The sequence below is a fragment of the Capricornis sumatraensis genome, chromosome 5 (genome assembly GCF_032405125.1).
Source record: "Capricornis sumatraensis isolate serow.1 chromosome 5, serow.2, whole genome shotgun sequence".
Lineage (NCBI taxonomy): Eukaryota > Metazoa > Chordata > Mammalia > Artiodactyla > Bovidae > Capricornis > Capricornis sumatraensis.
In genome coordinates this window covers 96,757,394-96,776,750 of record NC_091073.1, presented here as the reverse complement: position 1 = coordinate 96,776,750, position 19,357 = coordinate 96,757,394, and the positions used below count along the sequence as shown (strand labels likewise).

Here is a 19,357-nt window from a genome sequence, read left to right as displayed (position 1 = left end):
ATTTGGTAAGAATAAAACCTTTGCTCAGATTTTAAATGCATTAAAACAAGGAGCACATGGCCTTTGAGCTCACAACCGCATGACCTCAATTATGAAGCCCTAAGACACCACTTGAGTCACCCAACTGTAACGAATTGGAGGAATTTCCACCTTGTTGCCAAGTCATGTCAGTCATGCCCGACTCTGTGCAACCCCACAGATAGCAGCCCACCAGGCTCCGCTGTCCCTGGGATTCTCCAGGCAAGAACACTGGAGTGGGTTGCCATTTCCTTCTCCAATGTGTGAAAGTGAAAAGTGAAAGTGAAGTCGCTCAGTTGTGTCCGACTCTTAGTGACCCCATGGACTGCAGTCTACCAGGCTCCTCTGTCCATGGGATTTTCCAGGCAAGAGCACTGGAGTGGGGTGCCATTGCCTTCTCCAGAATTTCCACCTTAGAACCAGACAATTGTGCATACTACCCTCTTGTACACCCACAAGTTGTTCATGTCCTTAGGAAAGATAAGCAATTGGAAATATTAGCCTAACTTTCTGGACACATCAAAAACAGAGGCCACAGAAAGAAATCTTAAAGAGTCTATGTCTAAAATTTGGACTCACTACTTTGGAATGATGTCTGATTTTGCAAATATAACAAAACCTTTCTTCCTAGAAAATTTATATGTACAAACCCTTAGAAGATGAAACTACTACGGAAAAAATATTGTGAGAAAAGATAACAAGAGTTGGGTTTGCTTCCCAACAGAGCACGTCTGGGTAGTCTCACTTTACTCTCTTCCACACACTGTAAGATATTCTGTACATTATCACTGAGCCCAAGCTCAAAAGAATCTATTTGCTGTAAACCAAGAGGTATAGGAAGTTGGAAGATTTGCAATTCAGCACATTTTATAGGGTTTTTTGGCACATAAGGGTTATTTTTAAAGTAGGGAAAAAAAGCCTGTCCTCTCCCTACCCCCAAACACAGCTGAGCTGATTCAGCACAAATCTCCCCCTAAAATAAAAGCCCAGTTTGCAGAGAACAGGCATGGAAAGTTCCAGCCCTAAGGACGATATTTCAGAATCTTGGGTGAAAAGATCAGGAGTGGGTGGCTTAAGACAAGCCAACTGACGATCAGTTATAAATCTAAGGACTCTCACCAGAACCTACGAGCAACTTGGGAGTCCAGGGAAGAAGGTCTTTAAACCAAGTAAGGTCTAACAGTACCCAGAGATAGGAGATCTTGAGGATCCTAGTATCTAACAAACCATTTCCCACAGGTAAGCCTACATAAGAAATTTTCAGAAATGCAGTTTCAATTTCTGGTTTCTTCATTTATATAAGATGTCCTTTCTGAAGAAGGCATAAGAATATACTTCATACAAATACCATACTTCACCAAAGAGCTACGTGCTCAGCTCAACACCCTGATGGTCTCTAAAGCACAGAGGTACTCTGCCCCACCTACAGATAAAACCAAGAGCTCATCAAGAAGAGCTCTCAAGTGGCAGCCAGGAGAATGCTACCTTGCTGGGAACAACTGAGTTTCCAGAAACTCTACAGTCATTTCTGTTAATTACCTGCACCAGACAAGAGAGCTGATGAGTCCAGCCAAGAGGTCAATGGCATTTCCAATGACCCTTGGTCTCCTGTGGTGCACTGACACGCTCTCGTCCTGTCCAAGTGGGAGAAGTCTTACTCAGAAAAGGTATGGTCAGAAAACACGAGCCAATTCAAAACATCTCGATTTGGTGAATATCTTCAGCCATTTATTCAAAAAATTTACAGCCACACTGATGGTAACAGCTGGCACTGAGAAGGCAAGGACAAGCAACCTCGCATAAACCTGTCAATTTAAATCACAATGCATTCACAACCCTAGGGCCTGTTTTGATCATTAATGTAGAGGACTTTTCCATGGCGTGAGTGAATCACATTAATATGAAGTGAAAAATGTGGAGATGACAAAGGAAATGTTTATAAAAACCAAACTAAACTGCATCAGAGGTAATTAAGAACAAGAATCCCCAGACTGCCAGCTTTGTACTTAACACAGAGGATTAAGTTAACACACAGCAAAAGTATTTTTGCGACGCAGCCTGTGAGAAGAGTAAATGAATTCTCAAGGAAGCCCCACACCCTTGAAGAGCACCCACCGGCTGAGCTGAGTGCCGCGTCGGCTAAGGAAGGCTACACGGGGTCTCCCCAGGGTCCCGTGGTCACACAGGCGCTGGAGCACTGAGTGTGTTCCTCAACCTGCGGGGGGCCCTGCCGAAGATTAAGAAAGAAAAAAGTAACCTGCCCTTTCCCTTCTCCCAGAAGCCTCACCTCTGCCAGAAGATGGAAGAGAAAGTAAAATCGAGCTCCACGCTGGCTTAACACTGTTTGCTATGACCTCACATCGTCTGTGGAACTGAAGAAGATCATGTAATCTGACACGGGCTTCTCAGGAGCAATCTGAGGAAACATCATTTCACAGGGACATCTCAAAGACTCATGAGATAATGTCTAGAGGGCTGAAGGCATTCAGAGGGTTGATCCCTGGTGCTCTGACCACCTGCGGCTATCTGTGGACAAGGATGCTGTGGCGGCAGAGAAGCACCTTCTCACAGCAGGTAGGGTGTCACACCCAAGAACGGTCATACCCCCAAAGTCCCCGACCCTGGCCATCTACACACCAGTCAGTACACACAAGAGGAAAGCAGGCCTTTCCGGACGCCCTTTAGGATCAGAAGCATCATTAAAAGCATGGACATCTGGGGTAAGTTTCGGTTTCTATGTCTACAAAATAGGAATGATACATATATCTTTCAGGGCAGAGGTGAAGATTCTACAAAGTGAAAACAAAATTCAGTGTTTACCAGGAACAACCAACTCAATAAATGACAGCTCTAACTTTTTAAGCTAAAATGAGCACTATATGAAGTGCTGTAAAAAAGCAAGTCTTTAGTTCATGCTACATACATATTGGAATGGCATGAAAATCATGCACAGGTAGCCACCGAAGAACAAATGAGCCGTATCTTCCATAGTCGACCTAGACTTTCAGAATATTTTATCCCAGAGAAGCAAGGCTATTAACAGTGGCTGGGTTGCCAGCTTGGCTCATAAAAGCACATTAACTCAGAATAGAGATAATATCGTTTACATACTATACCAACCATTCTAAAAAGTGAGAACAGATTTTTCATGAGGTTCGGTCTTGAACCTGCTGGAATTGTTAAATCTGGCACACAGAGAAATCATTCCCACCTACCACCCAAAAGCTCCACACCCCCAAAACCATGACCCTCAAGTAAAATAGGCTTCCAAAAAAAGAACAATCTAAAGCAGTAATTCCCTAATTTATAGCCCAGTAACTTTTCAAATGTCTGCATTTATCAAGAAAATTACCTAATTTTGAGTGCCTAAAAAGAGTCTGCATAGTTTACAGAACAAATTTTAATGACATAAAAAGCACACAAAGTCAGCTACTGGTTTACAAATGAGCCTCATTCCCCAGTTTACTTATTCAACTTATTCAACGAAAACAGTGGTAAAATCTTTAGGGAATAGATGAACTGCTGCAGGGTGGGGGTTGGGGGTAGAACTTCTAGAGGCAGGATAGCCTGGATTGAGCATCTTTCTACTCCCAGGGCTGAAGCTTCATTGGAATTTCATTTCATCCACCATTTCTGACCCTTCAATGGTCCAAACAGGTTACAGCTTTGAACACAATGGTCCCCTTGGTGACAAAAATTCCACAATCAAGGGATAGAAGTTACAGTGATTCACATGTCATTTGTAAATGCTGTATTAAACAGATTAAAAAATATTTAGAGATTCTATGAGATAGCTGTGGAAAATTCCCAATGAAGATTCCCAGCTACCATCACCTTATTCCACTGAGAGCAAAATGACTTAGACATACAAACTCTTGCTTTCCTAGGGCTGACAATCTCTAAATATTAAGGAAAAAAAAATACACAGAGAAAGAAACTGTTCTTGCGATCAGAATAGGATTGTAGCTCTGGTTCTCTTACAAGTGCATCACAATCTCATTGTCTTACACAAACTAAGGATGCCATTTTGGAAAACTACAGGACACGCTGAAGTTACCAAGGATCCCAAGTGTCCACTACACTGGGACCATGAAGAACCCCAGAAGAAAGTAGTCAGGCAGTTCTCTCCTCCATGCATATTCCCTGAGTCAAATCTGAGTGAAGGCACAGATGGCAGATGGCAAACGGGGGGATGGGGAGGGCATTCGACCAAGCAGTATGGCAATTCAGACAGCTACTGAAACTCTTCCAGGATATACACATCTTCTACCTCTTCCTCAAACCACACAAAACACAAACACACACACAAATGTATACTCAAACACAAGCACATACTCATTTTGTGGAAGTGGGTATCAGGTAACACCCAAATCTGGGCAAGAGCAAATTAGTTGCCCATGGATTACATCTCTTGACCTCACCTGAAAAAGTCAGGCTATGCTAGATTCTACATGAAAGCAGTATCATTAAACAAAACAAAATCTTAATAGGCATCTGGAAAAACATGAATGACTAGTTTTATGGCAGATTCTCATCCAAGAGAGAGGAAAGGCAAATAATATTCCCAGCTCCGAAATGATAAAACCAAGACTCAGAGAGGTGCCTGGTTACTTTAATTAAGGCATTTAGCCAGAATTAAATCTGGGGAGTGAACCAAAGTGCATTTCCATAACTGAAATGGAGGCCACTGAATCTAACAAAGCACTGCACCACTTTACCTTCAATCTTATTTCTCTACATTCTAGAAATCCCTGCAAACTGTCTTATTATAGACTCTCTGGGATGGTCAAATAATAGTCTGGGCAGAGAAGATGATTTTTACCTCCATTATCTTGCTTAAGCTGTGACAGGCAGCCCTAATCAGCTTCCGTGCACACGGGCACACACAGGCCCGCATGCACCCTCTCAGTGCCTCTTAATCACTACATGCTGCTCTCAACAGCTGCAGAGGTCTGAAAGGAATTGGCAGAAATGTATGATGATGTGCGGGCCACCCCCCTGAGGCAGCCACTGCCCTGTCTGCTCCCAGACTCCAGAGCACATGGGTGTTTGCTGTTGCAACTGACGGGCCCAGAAGACAGGCAAGTGGTTTCAGGTGGTGAGTCAGGAAAAGCAGTTTGCATCAGGAAATGTTCTAGCCCAGCAGAGCTGAGCTGCATCCTTCTCCCTACGCGGGGATATAGTATTCATCATTAATACAGTGTCACCATGGGGGACAAAACTTGGGCTCAGCACAAACAGAATCCAATCAACTCTGATGCGAGGCACCAGTAAATGAGGTTTCTCCCACCAAGAAGGAGACTAATTGCTTAAGAATTGCCACCAAATCTGACACTGGAGGTTAGTCCTTTTATCCTGAGACGGAGGACTTTACAAAGGCCCAGCAGGCACACGGTGTTTGAGAGCAGGGCCCTGGACTAACCTAAAACCATTTAGCAGCTGCTACCCTGAGCTGTGATCTATGCTCCCAGAGATGAAGCAGAATCCGGGAGGGCAATATTCAAACCAAGCAGGTGGAGGCCATAACACAGGCCACACAACTGGCTGCCCATGAAGTGAATATGCACTGCTACCCCTTTCAATGTGATTCTTGGACGGATTTCAATAGATATGCATGCATACGTATGGAGGCTGGTGGGGTGGGAAATGGGATTCCTTGCTTGTCTCTATGTCATTGTTTATGAGCCAGTAAATGAGTGATATGGTATCAACTTTGTGAAATAGAGATGTTAGACATTCGATCAGATAACAGGAGATCTAGAAATTGAAAGAGGCTTAAAGCCATCATTCGCACTACACTTCATGAATGAATACAACATTCTGTCAAGTTTTATACAATGACAAATGAGCCTATTTTCTGAAGGAACCTGAGGAGATTTAATACTCATGTTAGGGAATCCACTTTGGTGTCTCTACCTCAAAATTAGCAATTTCATCTTATGCCCAGCTTCAAAATCTCTTGTTATAATTTATCATTCTAGTGACTATGGTATATAATAAAATGGCTTATATTTATATTTATTTTTACACTACTTTGACAAACCTCTCACAACTCCCATCATTTAAAAACCTGCATGGAGGTAAAGAATGCTAATATGGCTTCAACATGCTGAGGCCAGACTTAGAACCATGGCCTTTCTGAACCCACAACAAAAGTTGCCCAAAAACATAACATTTCCTGGAAGAATTCCCACCAAAACAAAGTAAGGAGAAGACAAATCACAGTCCTTCTCCACAAATTTCTCTCAATTACCAAAGGAAATACTCCAACTCATTCCCTCTCTTTACCCAGGACACAAAGAAATGCTCAGCACAGGCAGGGTGGGGAGGTCAAGGAAAGTCAGGGGAAGATCAGAGGTTAATGATCCGCTTGACAGAACGGCAAGTTCTGCAGCTCCTAGAACATTCTGCTCTGACAACCCAAGGAAATGCCCTCTGAGGGCCTCCGGGCTCCACCAGAAAGTCTCCCCAAGAACCACCAGGAAACTATGCTCTCTTCCCCACCAAGGCAGGCTCCCTCTTCTCCACAAAATAGGGAAAGCAGTAAAGAGCAGCCACCTTCTTTCCCTAGCAAATCCCACAGCCCCAACTTTTAATGGAGGTGGCTGGAGAGAAGCAGAGAGCCAAGTGAATGGAGCTCAGGGCAATATGCAATTACTGAAACTGGAATTGAGCCTGGACCCTGGAAAGAACTCGCCGTGAGCGCCCTGGCAATCACACCGTGGTCAGGGCCCCAATTTTAGACTTCTCCCGACGGATGTCACTTCCTGAGACAGAGGCACGCCTCTCTTTGTATCAAAGTAAAATCGCTTGACTTGGGGGAGGCAAGTCATCTATCTGCCGGTCTTTGGGATTCCGTCAGAAGGGCCGAGCTTAAAACAACACACAACTATTCGTAAATAGGTTTCTGTCATCGCTTACCTTCTTCCCAATGAGCTTCTTCCGCAGAAATTCCCGGGCTTCAAACATGTAGGGAATGTCATAGAGGGGACGGAGTTTCTTGTTCTTATCCTTAAAGCAAAATAAAATATCACATCAGGAATGGGAAATCAAAGCAAAAACTGAGACAGGAACACAGCCGAGAGCACAAGATACAGACAGTGCACCTGAAAGAGGCTCTGTCTTCTAGTATCACAAATATTGAATAACTGCTGGATACATAGTGAGTGATTAAGTATTTGGTTGCTTTACAGGGAACAAAATTATCTTTTACAAATGACAGGCTCAAAAATAAGCAATGAATTGTTTACGCAATAGGAATCAACCTAAATGTTCCTCAACAGGGAAACAGCTATCTAAACTGCAACATAAAAGCAGCTCACTGAGTTATCAGGGCCCTTCTAATATTTACAGATATACTATAAATCTCATTCTATTACTCTATAAGCCTTTATTAAGCATGTACCAACTATTAGCCCCAGACAAAGCACTATGTAAAGGTATGTTATAATCCTGGATGTAAAATCCTTGTAACCTAACAATAATAATAGCAGAAATCCTGTAACTATGAAGTAACACGAAGCAGTTTTGAATAAGCACTGAATTATGTGATACAGATGAGGGACTAAGTGCTATTAAAATTCAGGGAAGTGGAAAGAAAGAAGTAATCGGGAGATGTTTCATTGACAAGGTGGGACTTAACATGAGTTTGCAGGATAGAAATGAACTAGGAAGAAAACTAGAGATGGGGAAAAAAGCAAAAGGAGAGAGGCAGGAACAAACAGTATTTCAACAGACAAATAATGCAATCAATCCCTTCGTTATTTCTTGGAGCTCAGACTGCCCCCAACAAAGGTGTTTTGAGCAAAACAACTGAGATGAAGAGAGAGGGTCCAGATAAAGGCGACAGAACTGGGGACTGACAGGACCTTGAGAGACGTGAGAACTCATTTAAGAAATGAATTAACAGGGGAATGGACAGCGCGGATAAAGGAGAAGGAACCTGAGGAGTTTGGGGGTGGGGTAGGACAGGGTATGCAGGACCAGAGCATATGAATAAGAAACTGGGGGACGTTGGCTCGATTGGTTGGCATGGTCAATGCTTCCCCCGCTGGCCCCTGAGTTCCATGGACGCTGGCTCGATTGGTTGGCATGGTCAATACTTCCCCCGCTGGCCCGAGTTCCATGGACGCTGGCTCGATCGGTTGGCATGGTCAATGCTTCCCCCGCTTGCCCCTGAGTTCCATGGACGCTGGCTCGACTGGTTGGCATGGTCAATGCTTCCCCCACTGGCCCCTTGAGTTCCATGGGAACAGAGATCACGTCCCTTTCTGTTGTCCTCTGTGACCCCAGACCCCAGTATGCAGTGCCTCCCTTATAGTATGTATTCAGATGCACTACCAAAAGAAAGATGCAGAATCATACACGAGAACAAGTATGCCATCTGCATGAACACATATTTGGAGAAGAAAAAAATCAGAGAGAAAAAGAGAAAATTAAGCAATAACCTCCAACCCAGATGCATGTCACTGCTTCCTATTCTGTATGATTAGTCCACCTGGGCTCAAGTTTGTTTTGCCATCTCTTATATACCTGACACAACAAGATCTCTGTGTAATTTAGTCTGTACTTAAAGTATTCAAATTACAGTCTCTTAAGCATCCAACTACACTCAAATTAAGAACACTTATCATTTTCATCCTAATGACAATTCTGAGGTCAAAGGCATCAAAACAGAGGTTTTCCCTTAGACCCAAAGCAAGACTTGGCCTCCAGAACACATCACTTTAACATTTCAGTTCACTGATATCACTGAGATTATGCACAATTCTTTGAGTTCAAGCTTCATATATACCAACTGCCTTCTCATTTCTCTGGGTTAAAAAATAAATAAAGGCAGCAGGATCACTGCAGTGCTCCTCAAAGAAGTGAAGACACTTTCAGAATTGAAGGTGAGTCTTTTTTCCTTTTGTGAGTTGAGGTGTGAGAATCTACACACTCTGAACAGGAACAACTGGGATTTCTAAACTCTGATAAAGTCATATGGTGGCATGACTGCTGCCTAATAAGTATAGCCCTAAACATGAACTTCTTTAAAGAAATAACCCACCACTGAGATTTCCTTATAGTGGGTCACTATTGAGAAGCCCTGAAGTAGAGTTTATGACAGCACTATTCACAGCGTAAGAAAGATTGCTAGACAGAAGATACTAGGTGTCAGTAATGAACAGAATTTTAAATAAAGACAAAAATTAATGATTATCAGAATCGGCCATCAGGAGCAAAACAGTCCCAATGTATTCAAATTACTCCTCTAGCAATACAGGGCAATCTATTTGGAGAGGAGGTACGTGATTACTAAGTGAACATTTGCTTTTTTTTAATGACTTAAACAAAATAACTAAAATTTCCCTTCCACAGCCTTAGGACATGCCATAGAACCTGATATCAGAAGCTTACCCTGCTTATTCTGAAACACCACCAAGGTAAAGGCAAGGCCACTTGACTGGAACTCCAAAACCAGGAAAGGTAAGAAACAGTTTCAGGAAGCTTTTCAAATAAGGGCCATGGGATAAGACACACCTCAATGTGCAAACATGGCAGCCTGGACAAGAAAGGCACTTGACTGGACTGGGCTGAGCCAAGACACTCTCAAAAGAAGAAAACAATACATCAAAAATCCCAGCAAAAACCAGGGTGACCTGAGCCTGACTGTATGTCTCTCATGAACCTAGGAAAGAACTAACAGCACAAGCAGAAACCAAGATATCACAAGTGAAAACAGAATGATCTTGTTACTCTAACCCTTCAGATCTAGTAGCTATTGACATCTGTAAACATCTTACAAGAGAGATATTAGAAGTCCCTAAGAAACTACAAAATAAAAGCAATTCCTCCAAATTACCAGGTACATAAAAGCCTTTGAAATCTCTAAGAGGCAATTGAGGTATGGAATGTATTCTGAGAAAACAAGACTTTAGCTGAATCTTGCCTGCTAAAATGGACTGTCTAGTTTAGATTCTAATCTACATGGAAATGCTTTTTCTAAAAAATAAATAAATACAGAAAAGAATGCTTGATTTTTCTGGTGGGCGGATAATGCACAAACCAGTATGTGCTGTAATCACTGTTCATCCTGAGAAGTGACTCTGTATGTAGGCCTGGCAATGACTCGCATTATAGGTAACTTCAATGATTTTACTTCTTCTTGGCTGGGGAAGGAAGCCCAGTACCAGCATCTCAGCATCCAAAGACATGCCTGGCATCCTCCTCCACCCTCAGGATCTTACCTTCCTAAAACGAGGTCTCTGGTTAACACTCATCTGGAGGGAACAGAAGGGATCCCTAACACGACTAAGTGACTAACACACACTACTAATCAAGGTCTTTATTCTCAACCCCATCTCAGGCCTACATTTTATCCAGCCCATCTTGCAGCCAAAAAGCTGTAGCCAAAAATTTTACTGGGCCCAAGGATCCTGGAGGAGTTCTTAAAACAAGGCTCAATAAACACAAACCATGAAAAGATTGATAAACGTGACTCCAGTAAAATTTTAGAGTTCTTTACTAACCCATGAACAAACCAATAGGCCAAAGCACAGACTCAGTAGCTGATAAGTGAAACGGATGAAGAAAAAGGCAGAACCAGGTGAGAGAGAACTGGAATACTGAGCCACAGGCATTGACTTCTCAGTGAGGCTTACCCTCATCATATTACATTTTAACAGACTCAAAAGAGGTATGGGATGCAGTCATCTGGAGAAAGGCAGAGAGGACAGCCAGTGCAAAGGCCTCGAGTTAGGAGATGTCTGGGTGGAAGGAACAGCAGAGGCATCACTGTGGCCACAGCACAGAGCAAGAGGGAAGAACAACAGACAAAGACACGTCTGACTTAACATCTAAAGGAATTACTTTGGCTACTGTGCTCAGAACAGACACTAAAGCAAAGAAAGGAGAAAACAATGGAAGACTGATTAGGAGATTATGGGATTAATCTCGGTGGGAAATGATGGTAGATTACATCAAGAAGGAGCAGTGAGAGAGTAAGAAGTGGTTAGAACCTGGGAATATTCTCAAAGTGGGTAGATGGAATGTGAGAAGAGAAAAAAGAGAGAAGTCAAGCATGCAGGTAAAGGAATAACTGGTGGGGTGGTGGGGTTATCACATAAGATGAGGAAGGCCACAGGTAGAGGGAGGGGGGTAAGAACAGGAGTTTGATGACCGGCACGCTAAACTCTCAAGTTGAGGTGTTGCGTAGGCAGTGTGGGTTTGGAGAAAAGCTCTGAGCTGGTAATTTACATTTGGGAGTGGTTAGCATATAGGTGGGCTGCCGTCTATGGGGTCACACAGAGTCGGACGCGATTGAAGTGACTTAGCAGCAGCAGCAGCAGCAGCATATAGGTCGGAGAAGGCAATGGCAACCCACTCCAGTCCTCTTGCCTGGAGGGTCCCATGGACGGAGGAGCCTGGTGGGCTGCAGTCCATGGGGTCGCGAAGAGACGGGCATGACTGAGCGACTTCACTTTCACTTTTCATTTTCATGCATTGGAGAAGGAAATGGCAACCCATGTCAGTTTTCTTGCCTGGAGAATCCCAGGGACGGGGGAGCCTAGTGGGCTGCCATCTATGGGGTCGCACAGAGTCGGACACGACTGAAGCGTATCAGCAGCAGCAGCAGCAGCAGCAGCATATAGGTGGTATTTAAAGCAAAGAGACTGAGAAGCACAGAGGACTAGGGCATTTTAACATTAAAAGGTAAGGAGTAAGTGAAGGAATGAAAAACAGGAGACTGAGAAGGAGCAATCAGTGATCTCAGCAGGACAAAGGACGAATGTTTCATCCAAGTCAAGGAAAAAAAGTGAACTGAGGAGGGAAAGACCGGCTGTGTCAACGCACAAGGCAAGTGACTAAGATCCACTGGATTAAGCTAAGTGTGGGTCATCCGTAACCTGGCAAGATTAATTATGGTGAAGCAGTAGGAAAGCCTGACGGGTACTGGGAATGGGAAGAGAAAAAGTGGACAAAGTGAGTACATGTGATACTTCAGAAAGTTCTGCTACAAAACATAAAGACATTATGTGGTAGCCGGCAGAGGAAACAGGGTGAAGAGAAGGGGTTTTGGTTTCCGGTTTTAGAGGGAAGAAATCATAGGCACGGTTCCCGTGGAAAGCCAGTAAGTGATAATGCAGAATGAAGAGGATAGAACTGTTAATACAATGTCTTTACATAGGGAAGGAGGGGGTGGCTTTTCACAGGAGCTCCAATAATTCACCCTAAAGTGTGTGGATGCAGATACTGTTAGGTGGGTATGTGTGGTAGTGAGAGTTATTGGAATCATCAAGAGAAACAATCCAACAGAAAAACTGGCCAAAAGGTATATGAACAGGCATTTCATGAAAGAACGGCAGCGAGGCATTCAGCGTAGAAAGAAAGATATCACTTCATTAATAATCAGGGCATTGTAAGCTGAGATACTGTAGGACACTGACTATACTGTCAAACTCTAAAAATGAGGATGTAGGGGAACGGGTATGCTGTAACCACCGATGGGAATATAATATGGTTTGGCCACTATGGCACGTTCATGTGGTGCTGCTCCATGTACACACTCTTATGAGGCTGAAGTTGGAGATATGCATCCCTAATACTTAGGAAATCCTCCTTGCCGTGCTTACTTGCTCAGTCGTGTCCGACTCTTTGCGACCCCATGGACTGCAGCCCACCAGGCTCCTCTATCCATGGGAATTCTCCACACAAGGATACTGGAATGGGTTGCCATGCCCTCCTCTAGGGGAGCTTCCCAACCCAGGTCTCAAACTCAGGTCTGCATTGCAGGCAGATTCTTTGCTGTCTGAGCCACCAGGAAAGCCCAAGAATACTGGAGTAGGTAGCCTATCCCTCTTCCAAGGGATCTTCCTGACCCAGGAATTGAACCGGGGTCTCCTGCATTGCAGGCGGGGTTGTTTCCCAGCTGAGATACCAAAGAAGCCCAAGGAAATTCTTCTTACAGGTAGGTATATACCAAAGAGAAGCCTGGCTCGTGCAGGACAAGGAAGGCAGTGCTCATGTTTATGGTATAATCACAGAGCAGTTAGTCTAAATGAGAGCAACACACTAAAACAAATCTGAAAAACAACACTGAGCAGGAAAGTAAGCTGCAGAATGATAATGGTTTAAATACAGACTAAAAAACAACATTATTCCTAGAGCTATGTAAACAGCCAAAATACAAAAATACCTTGAAATGAAGGTCAATGGTTGGTTACTGATGCGGGATAGGCAAAGGAAGAAACAGAAGAGGAAAGAGACAGGGTCGAGGATGAGCGCCCAAGCACTTTATCTGCAAGGCTATGTCTTTAAAGAGAGGAGGATCTGAGCAACATGGTACAACATCAAGGCAGAAGGAAAGTTTGCTGTATTTTTCTATAATGTCAGGGCCTTTTTAGACTAAAAAATGATTAGGGATAGGAAAACTCCATACCTGGTTTGGTCAGCTTTTCCCTTGGCTCACAATGTCTCATACTTTTATTTCTCTCAGAGGTAGAATAATTGGCCATTCTTTTTCTCATAAGAAATGCATTAAATTCCTTTTTCCCCCCTTCTCTCAAAATAATATTCTTTCACAGATGCATCTTTCCAAGAGGCAGAAGGGAATAATTTAACTACCAACGGGCTCTCAAATAACCAGGGTCAAAAACAAGTTTGTTTATTTGTTTTAAAAAGGAGACTTGAAATACACTACAAGTAGCCAAGCAGAATTATACTCTATGAAGATCTTAAAACAGACTGTTGAATTAAAATAAGAACAGACATGATTCGATTTAAATGGATAAAATTTCAAAAGGTAAATGGACCAGTCCCAATTGCCCTGCCACACAAGCTCTGTTAATAAACAAAAGGCTGTGATTTCCGTTTGAATTATAGACTTAAAATAGGAACATTGCCACATGCCCTGGGCATATTTACAGTCAAGGACCTTTCAATTCCCTTGGCAGCCAGGATACAGACTCCACAGGGATATCCACTATTTATTATCCTTAACACATACAAGAGCACATTTTTATAAAAGACAGATCTAACTAGATGGAAATCTACAGCCAGCAGCTGTAGGGAAAGGGTCAAAATCATAACCACCTTGACCAAACGGAAGATATCTTACACTATCAACAGGAGCATACACAGAAGATTCATGTACCCAATACTCCCCAGGAGTCACTTCACAGAAAAAGATGCTTTCTTTTTCAATTAACTCTATTTCTTCCTCCTAAAAAAATCCCTCTTAAAGGTAAATGTGTGCTGCGTGCTAAGGTGCTTCAGTTGTGTCCAACTCTTTGCAACCCCATGGACTGTAGCCCTCCAGGCTCCTCTGTCCATGTAATTTTCCAGGCAAGAAAACTGGAGTGGGTTGCCATTTTCTCCTCTAGGGGATCTTCCCAACCCAGGGATCGAACCCAGGTCTCTCTTGTCTGCTGTGGTGGCAGGAGGGTTCTTTACCACTAGCACCGCCTGTACTCTGCTTAGTTGTGTCTGACTCTGTGCGACCCCAGGGACTGTAGCCCGCCAGGCACCTTCATCCATGGGGATTCTCCAGCCAAGAATACTGGATTGGGTTGCCATGCCCTCCTCCTAGGGATCTTCCCAATCCAGGGACTGAACGCAGGTCTTCTGCACTGCAGGCAGGATTTTTACTGTCTGAGCCACCAGGGAAGCCCCTAAACATAAATAGGGTCTATTAAAAAGATGAGGTCTGGGTAAGTCCTGAGTTCGCAACAATGCAATACATTTCAGACATATCTCCAAGGAGGCAAAGAAGAATGTTAAATAAAAACTGAAAAAAAAAAAAAAAAAACCCTGAGATGTGATTATAAAAATTTACAGGTGGGAGAATGGAAGAAGGCTGGACTCTGAACCATGAGATTATGTAAGGCACTGGGCCCCTGAAGCATCCTGTTGCTTTTAGAGAACCCTTAGTTGACTACACTTCTCTCATACTCTTCAACTCACCATTTCTATACAGTTGCCCACACTTCATCAGACCTAGGACAGAAAACACTGGATCTGCTTCTCAGTCTTCAATTCGTTATGAAATGATTATGAACTTAAATTACAGCAAGGAAAGTGAGGCTTAAGGTTAAGTAACATTCCTCAAGTCATGTTAACAAGCAGAGCTAGGATTCTGACCCTGGCTATCCCAGCAGCTGTAGCTGGACAGCCAGACACTACTCTCTCTTGGCTTCTTACCATCAAAGGACAACCGATCACCACCTGTCAGTGACCGTCAGGTTTAGTGTGGAAGTTTGGGAACATGCAGGCTGCCAGGCCCACATCAGATACTCTGATTCTGCACATCTGGGCTCCTGGCCCCGACTCTGTGTTTATGGTAAACAGTGAGAAGGACCATGGGGCACTTTTTGAGAAATGCTGCCAAGAGCCATTTGATCACTTTGTCCCAACTTAAACCAATGGGAACAGAAGCAAAGGGAATCCAAAGGTTTAGACAGTCACACAGCAACACTGAGGAGCTTGTTTAAAGTCCAGATGGCTAAGTAAGTAGGAAAATTAGTAGATAACTGGGGAACTCACGTTTCTTCCTCCACATGTAGCAGAAGATAATCTGAAATGCTCCTTAAATTTCTTTGCAGACAAGACAGTTGGCAACGTAGTCTAGTTGCCAGTCTAGTGACAGCAGGAAAACAAGATCACTAAGAATTCCTCAACCTGCCCACGGCGGGGAGCAGCAGGGCGGGCACCCCTCTCCCTGCCCCCATACGGACAGCCAGCGGTCTACACCTACACTAGCCACAGTGACAGCAGAGCCAAGTGGCAAGTCTGAGGAACAGCTCCAGTTATCAAGGTCTCTGGGCAACACCCAAAGAGGGAAAGAAGCAAAGCAGGTTTCGGCAGCCTCACGTTCCAGGAAGGGACTCGCCAATCATCTATAGTGCACAGTGTGGCATTATGTCCCATTTAAGGTGCTCTTCCCCAAATCAAAGTCCCTCTGCAAGGCCATTATGCAAAGAGCAAAACATCTGTCTCTCGAGATGGCTCTCCTACACAACTACATCACCGATTAAGAACATTTTCAGAAGTTCTTGCTATTTATTGGGTGGATGCAGTAAGCATAGGGGAGGGAGGTGGGACAGAAGAGGCCAAACATCAGGTTTTTTTTCATTATCAAGACCCTGTCAATTAACGCTTACTCCTTGGAAGAAAAGGACCAACCTAGATAGCATATTGAAAAGCAAGACATTGCCAACAAAGGTCCGTCTAGTCAAGGCAATGGTTTTTCCAGTGGTCATGTATGGATGCGAGAGTTGGACTGTGAAGAAAGCTGAGTGCCGAAGAATTGATGCTTTTGAACTGTGGTGTTGGAGAAGACTCTTGAGAGTCCCTTGGACTGCAAGGAGATCCAACCAGTCCATTCTAAAGGAGATCAGCCCTGGGTGTTCTTTGAAAGGAATGATGCTAAAGCTGAAACTCCAGTACTTTGGCCACTTCATGTGAAGACTTGACTCACTGGAAAAGACTCTGATGCTGGGAGGGATTGGGTGCAGGAGGAAAAGGGGACAACAGAGGATGAGATGGCTGAATGGCATCACCGACTCAATGGACGTGAGTTTGAGTGAACTCCAGGAGTTGGTGATAGACAGGGAGGCCTGGTGTGCTGCGATTCATGGGGTCACAAAGAGTCGGATACGACTGAGCAACTGAACTGAACTGAAGGCTGTAAGGGCTAATTATCCAAGGAGCAAACCATATGGGGTGCCTTCACTCAGCTACTGGTGGCTCCAACGGTAAAGAATCTCTCTGGAATGTGGGAGTTTCAAGTTCAATCCCTGGGTTAGGAAGATCCCCTGGATGAGGGCAGGGCAACCCACTCCAGTATTCTTGCCTGGAGAATCCCATGGAACAGAGGAGCTTGGTGGGCTACAGTCCATGGCATCTCAAAGAGTAGGACATGACTGAGCAACTGACATTTTCACTCCTACAAATTCTGCTGGCCAGGAGAAAAAGAGAAAAGAACAACACTGCCCCACACAGACCTCAAGGCCCAAAGGAGGCAAAGGCTCCCAAGTAGGAAGCTATGCAACCACCTGCAAGGAGGCTCCAGACCCAGGAAGGAAAAAAGAGGTGAGAAAGCCCCACCCATCTTCCTTTCCCAGCACAGGGGACAAAAACTTCCCCCACCCAGCCAGCACTCTGAAAATAAAGATCTGCTTCAAGGGCGAGTTGGAGGAATGGTGAGGATGCAGCCACTAAGACTGGGATAATGAGACAGAAAGGGCATCAGATCCTTGAAGAGAACAAAGCTCAAGTTCAGCACTCCTGAAGTCAGACAGAAAGTGCTGTCCTGGACTTGAAATCAAACATTCCTCCAGCATCTGATGGCAACAAATGATCAAGAGTTAAGTGGGCAGCTCGCTGTCACCCAGAGAATGAATAGAAGCCCAGGCTCTCAACAATGAGTCTGCACCAGCAGCTCCCGGCTTGCCTCAGTTTCCTCCCAAGAGTCAGCCAGTTAAGAATAACCTGGCGTCACACAGAACACATAAAACCCAGGGGAAAATGACTTCAAAGTCCAGTCAGAATCAGGAAGGCACTAAACCTATGTACTGATACAACATCAGGCAACTCTTAAACTCACATTCAAGGACTATTTCAGGTAATAAGAACCCTGAGTGAAAAAACAGATCAACACGGGTAACGAAGAAGCTACTTAGCTAAAGTTTCACAACATCTGCCATGGATGTTAACGAATGCTAAAATATCAAGCAACAGAAGAGACAAGCAGAAGTTACAGCACTAATCACTTTGCTCCTTGTATTGCTGTAATTTAATTAATTCCTATAGGCCTTATCTTCCCTACCAGACCACAGGAAGGAAGATTTATGTGAGAGGAGAACTGATCTTAATAATACCTACGAAGTGCCTAGTATAGTGCTATTTTCCTAGAACATGCCAACACAGAGAGAGAATAAGATGGGGGATGCAAAAAGGCCTTGCTAAAATATTTATTTTTTAAAAAACTCAAACTGCACTTCTGATTAGGGGAATACGAAGTGGTCAGCACATAAGGAGAACTTAAAAAAAAAAAGAGGCAGTATCACTGTGGATTCATTACTGTTAGTAATGAATGTCTCTCATATAGCACCAGTTGAATGTGAACTATTTCTAATGTCTCTCCCTTCCAGCAACTATTACCAGAAATGATTCAGTATTACATAAAGATAAGTATATTCCTGAATAATGATTAAAAAGACTCTATACTAGATATCTCACTGTATAGCCGTAAAACTAGGCTCGCTGCAAGCAGTGATGCAAAAGCAGTGCTCCTGAGAGTTTCTATGTGTTACGTTGCGGGGGGGTGGGGGGGGTGGGGGGCGGGGGGTGGCGGCGGGGAAGAAGCAATTTTACAAAATCTGAATACTTAGTGTTTTCTTTTTACCTGGCTAAGACTTCAAGGCAATCCTCTGCTCTCTACAAATCTGACATAATGAATTCAATTACTTGTGATCTGTGAAATAACACACTTGCAAAACTACCACTAGCTAATGGTTATCCTTACAGAACATACATAATTCAAGTAAAGCTGAACTGATACTATAGACACAAAAACAAAAAGACCGTGAGAGTTCAACATGACATATAATGACAGTAAGCTACAATATGAAAAAAGTGAAAGCGTTAGTCACTCAGTTGTGTTTAGCTCTTTGCAACCCCACGGAATGTAGCCCGCCAAGTTCCTCTGCCCATGGAATTCTCCAAGCAAGAATACTGGAGTGTGCTGTCATGCCCTCCTCCAGGGGATCTCTCCAACCCAGGGACTGAACCCAGGTCTTCCACACTGCAGGCAGATTCTCTTACCGCCAAAGCCACCAGGGAAACCCTCATATAAAAACGGATAATTCCCTTAATGTGGGCTCAAAAGTACCAGCAGCCTACCTTCCTAACTAATTCACCAATCTGAGTTTATACCAAGTCTAAATTGCCTAGGTAGTATTTTTTGTGGTTGAGATGGAAGAAAAAGAAAAGGATAAAGATTGTAGAGTTGTTCCTTTGTCCTCAAAAGGCTAGTCTCTGACAACACTGAGGTGTGAGGTTCTGCTGAATGATGCACTCTTCACGTGCTGCTCAAATGAGCAAAGGAAGCCGAGAATAAAAATAATTAGTGTCTCTCTAGTAAGGCCCTCTTTCGACAGAGCTAATAGTTCTGAAGATGGATTGCAAACATAAATCGACGTTAACATAGGAAAAGACACACACACACACACACACACAAAAAAGTCTACAAATAAGAAACCAGAGTTCAAAAGCAGAAGGGAAAATGGGGGTCTTCAAAGACCAGAGCAGGTCTGGGGTCTAAGAGATCTTGGAAAGTCACGAGAACCAACATATCTCA

The 19,357-nt window shown here is 43.7% G+C and overlaps 1 protein-coding gene across 1 annotated transcript in view; it reads right to left on the bottom strand.

Annotated features, from left to right (window-relative positions):
• SND1 (staphylococcal nuclease and tudor domain containing 1) overlaps window positions 1-19,357 on the bottom strand; it is a 422,890-nt gene that overhangs the window by 263,040 nt on the left and 140,493 nt on the right. The window contains exon 11 of the mRNA XM_068972577.1: window positions 6,940-7,029. Within this exon, the coding sequence (XP_068828678.1) occupies window positions 6,940-7,029 (90 nt within the window). The remainder of the gene's footprint in view (window positions 1-6,939; window positions 7,030-19,357) is intronic.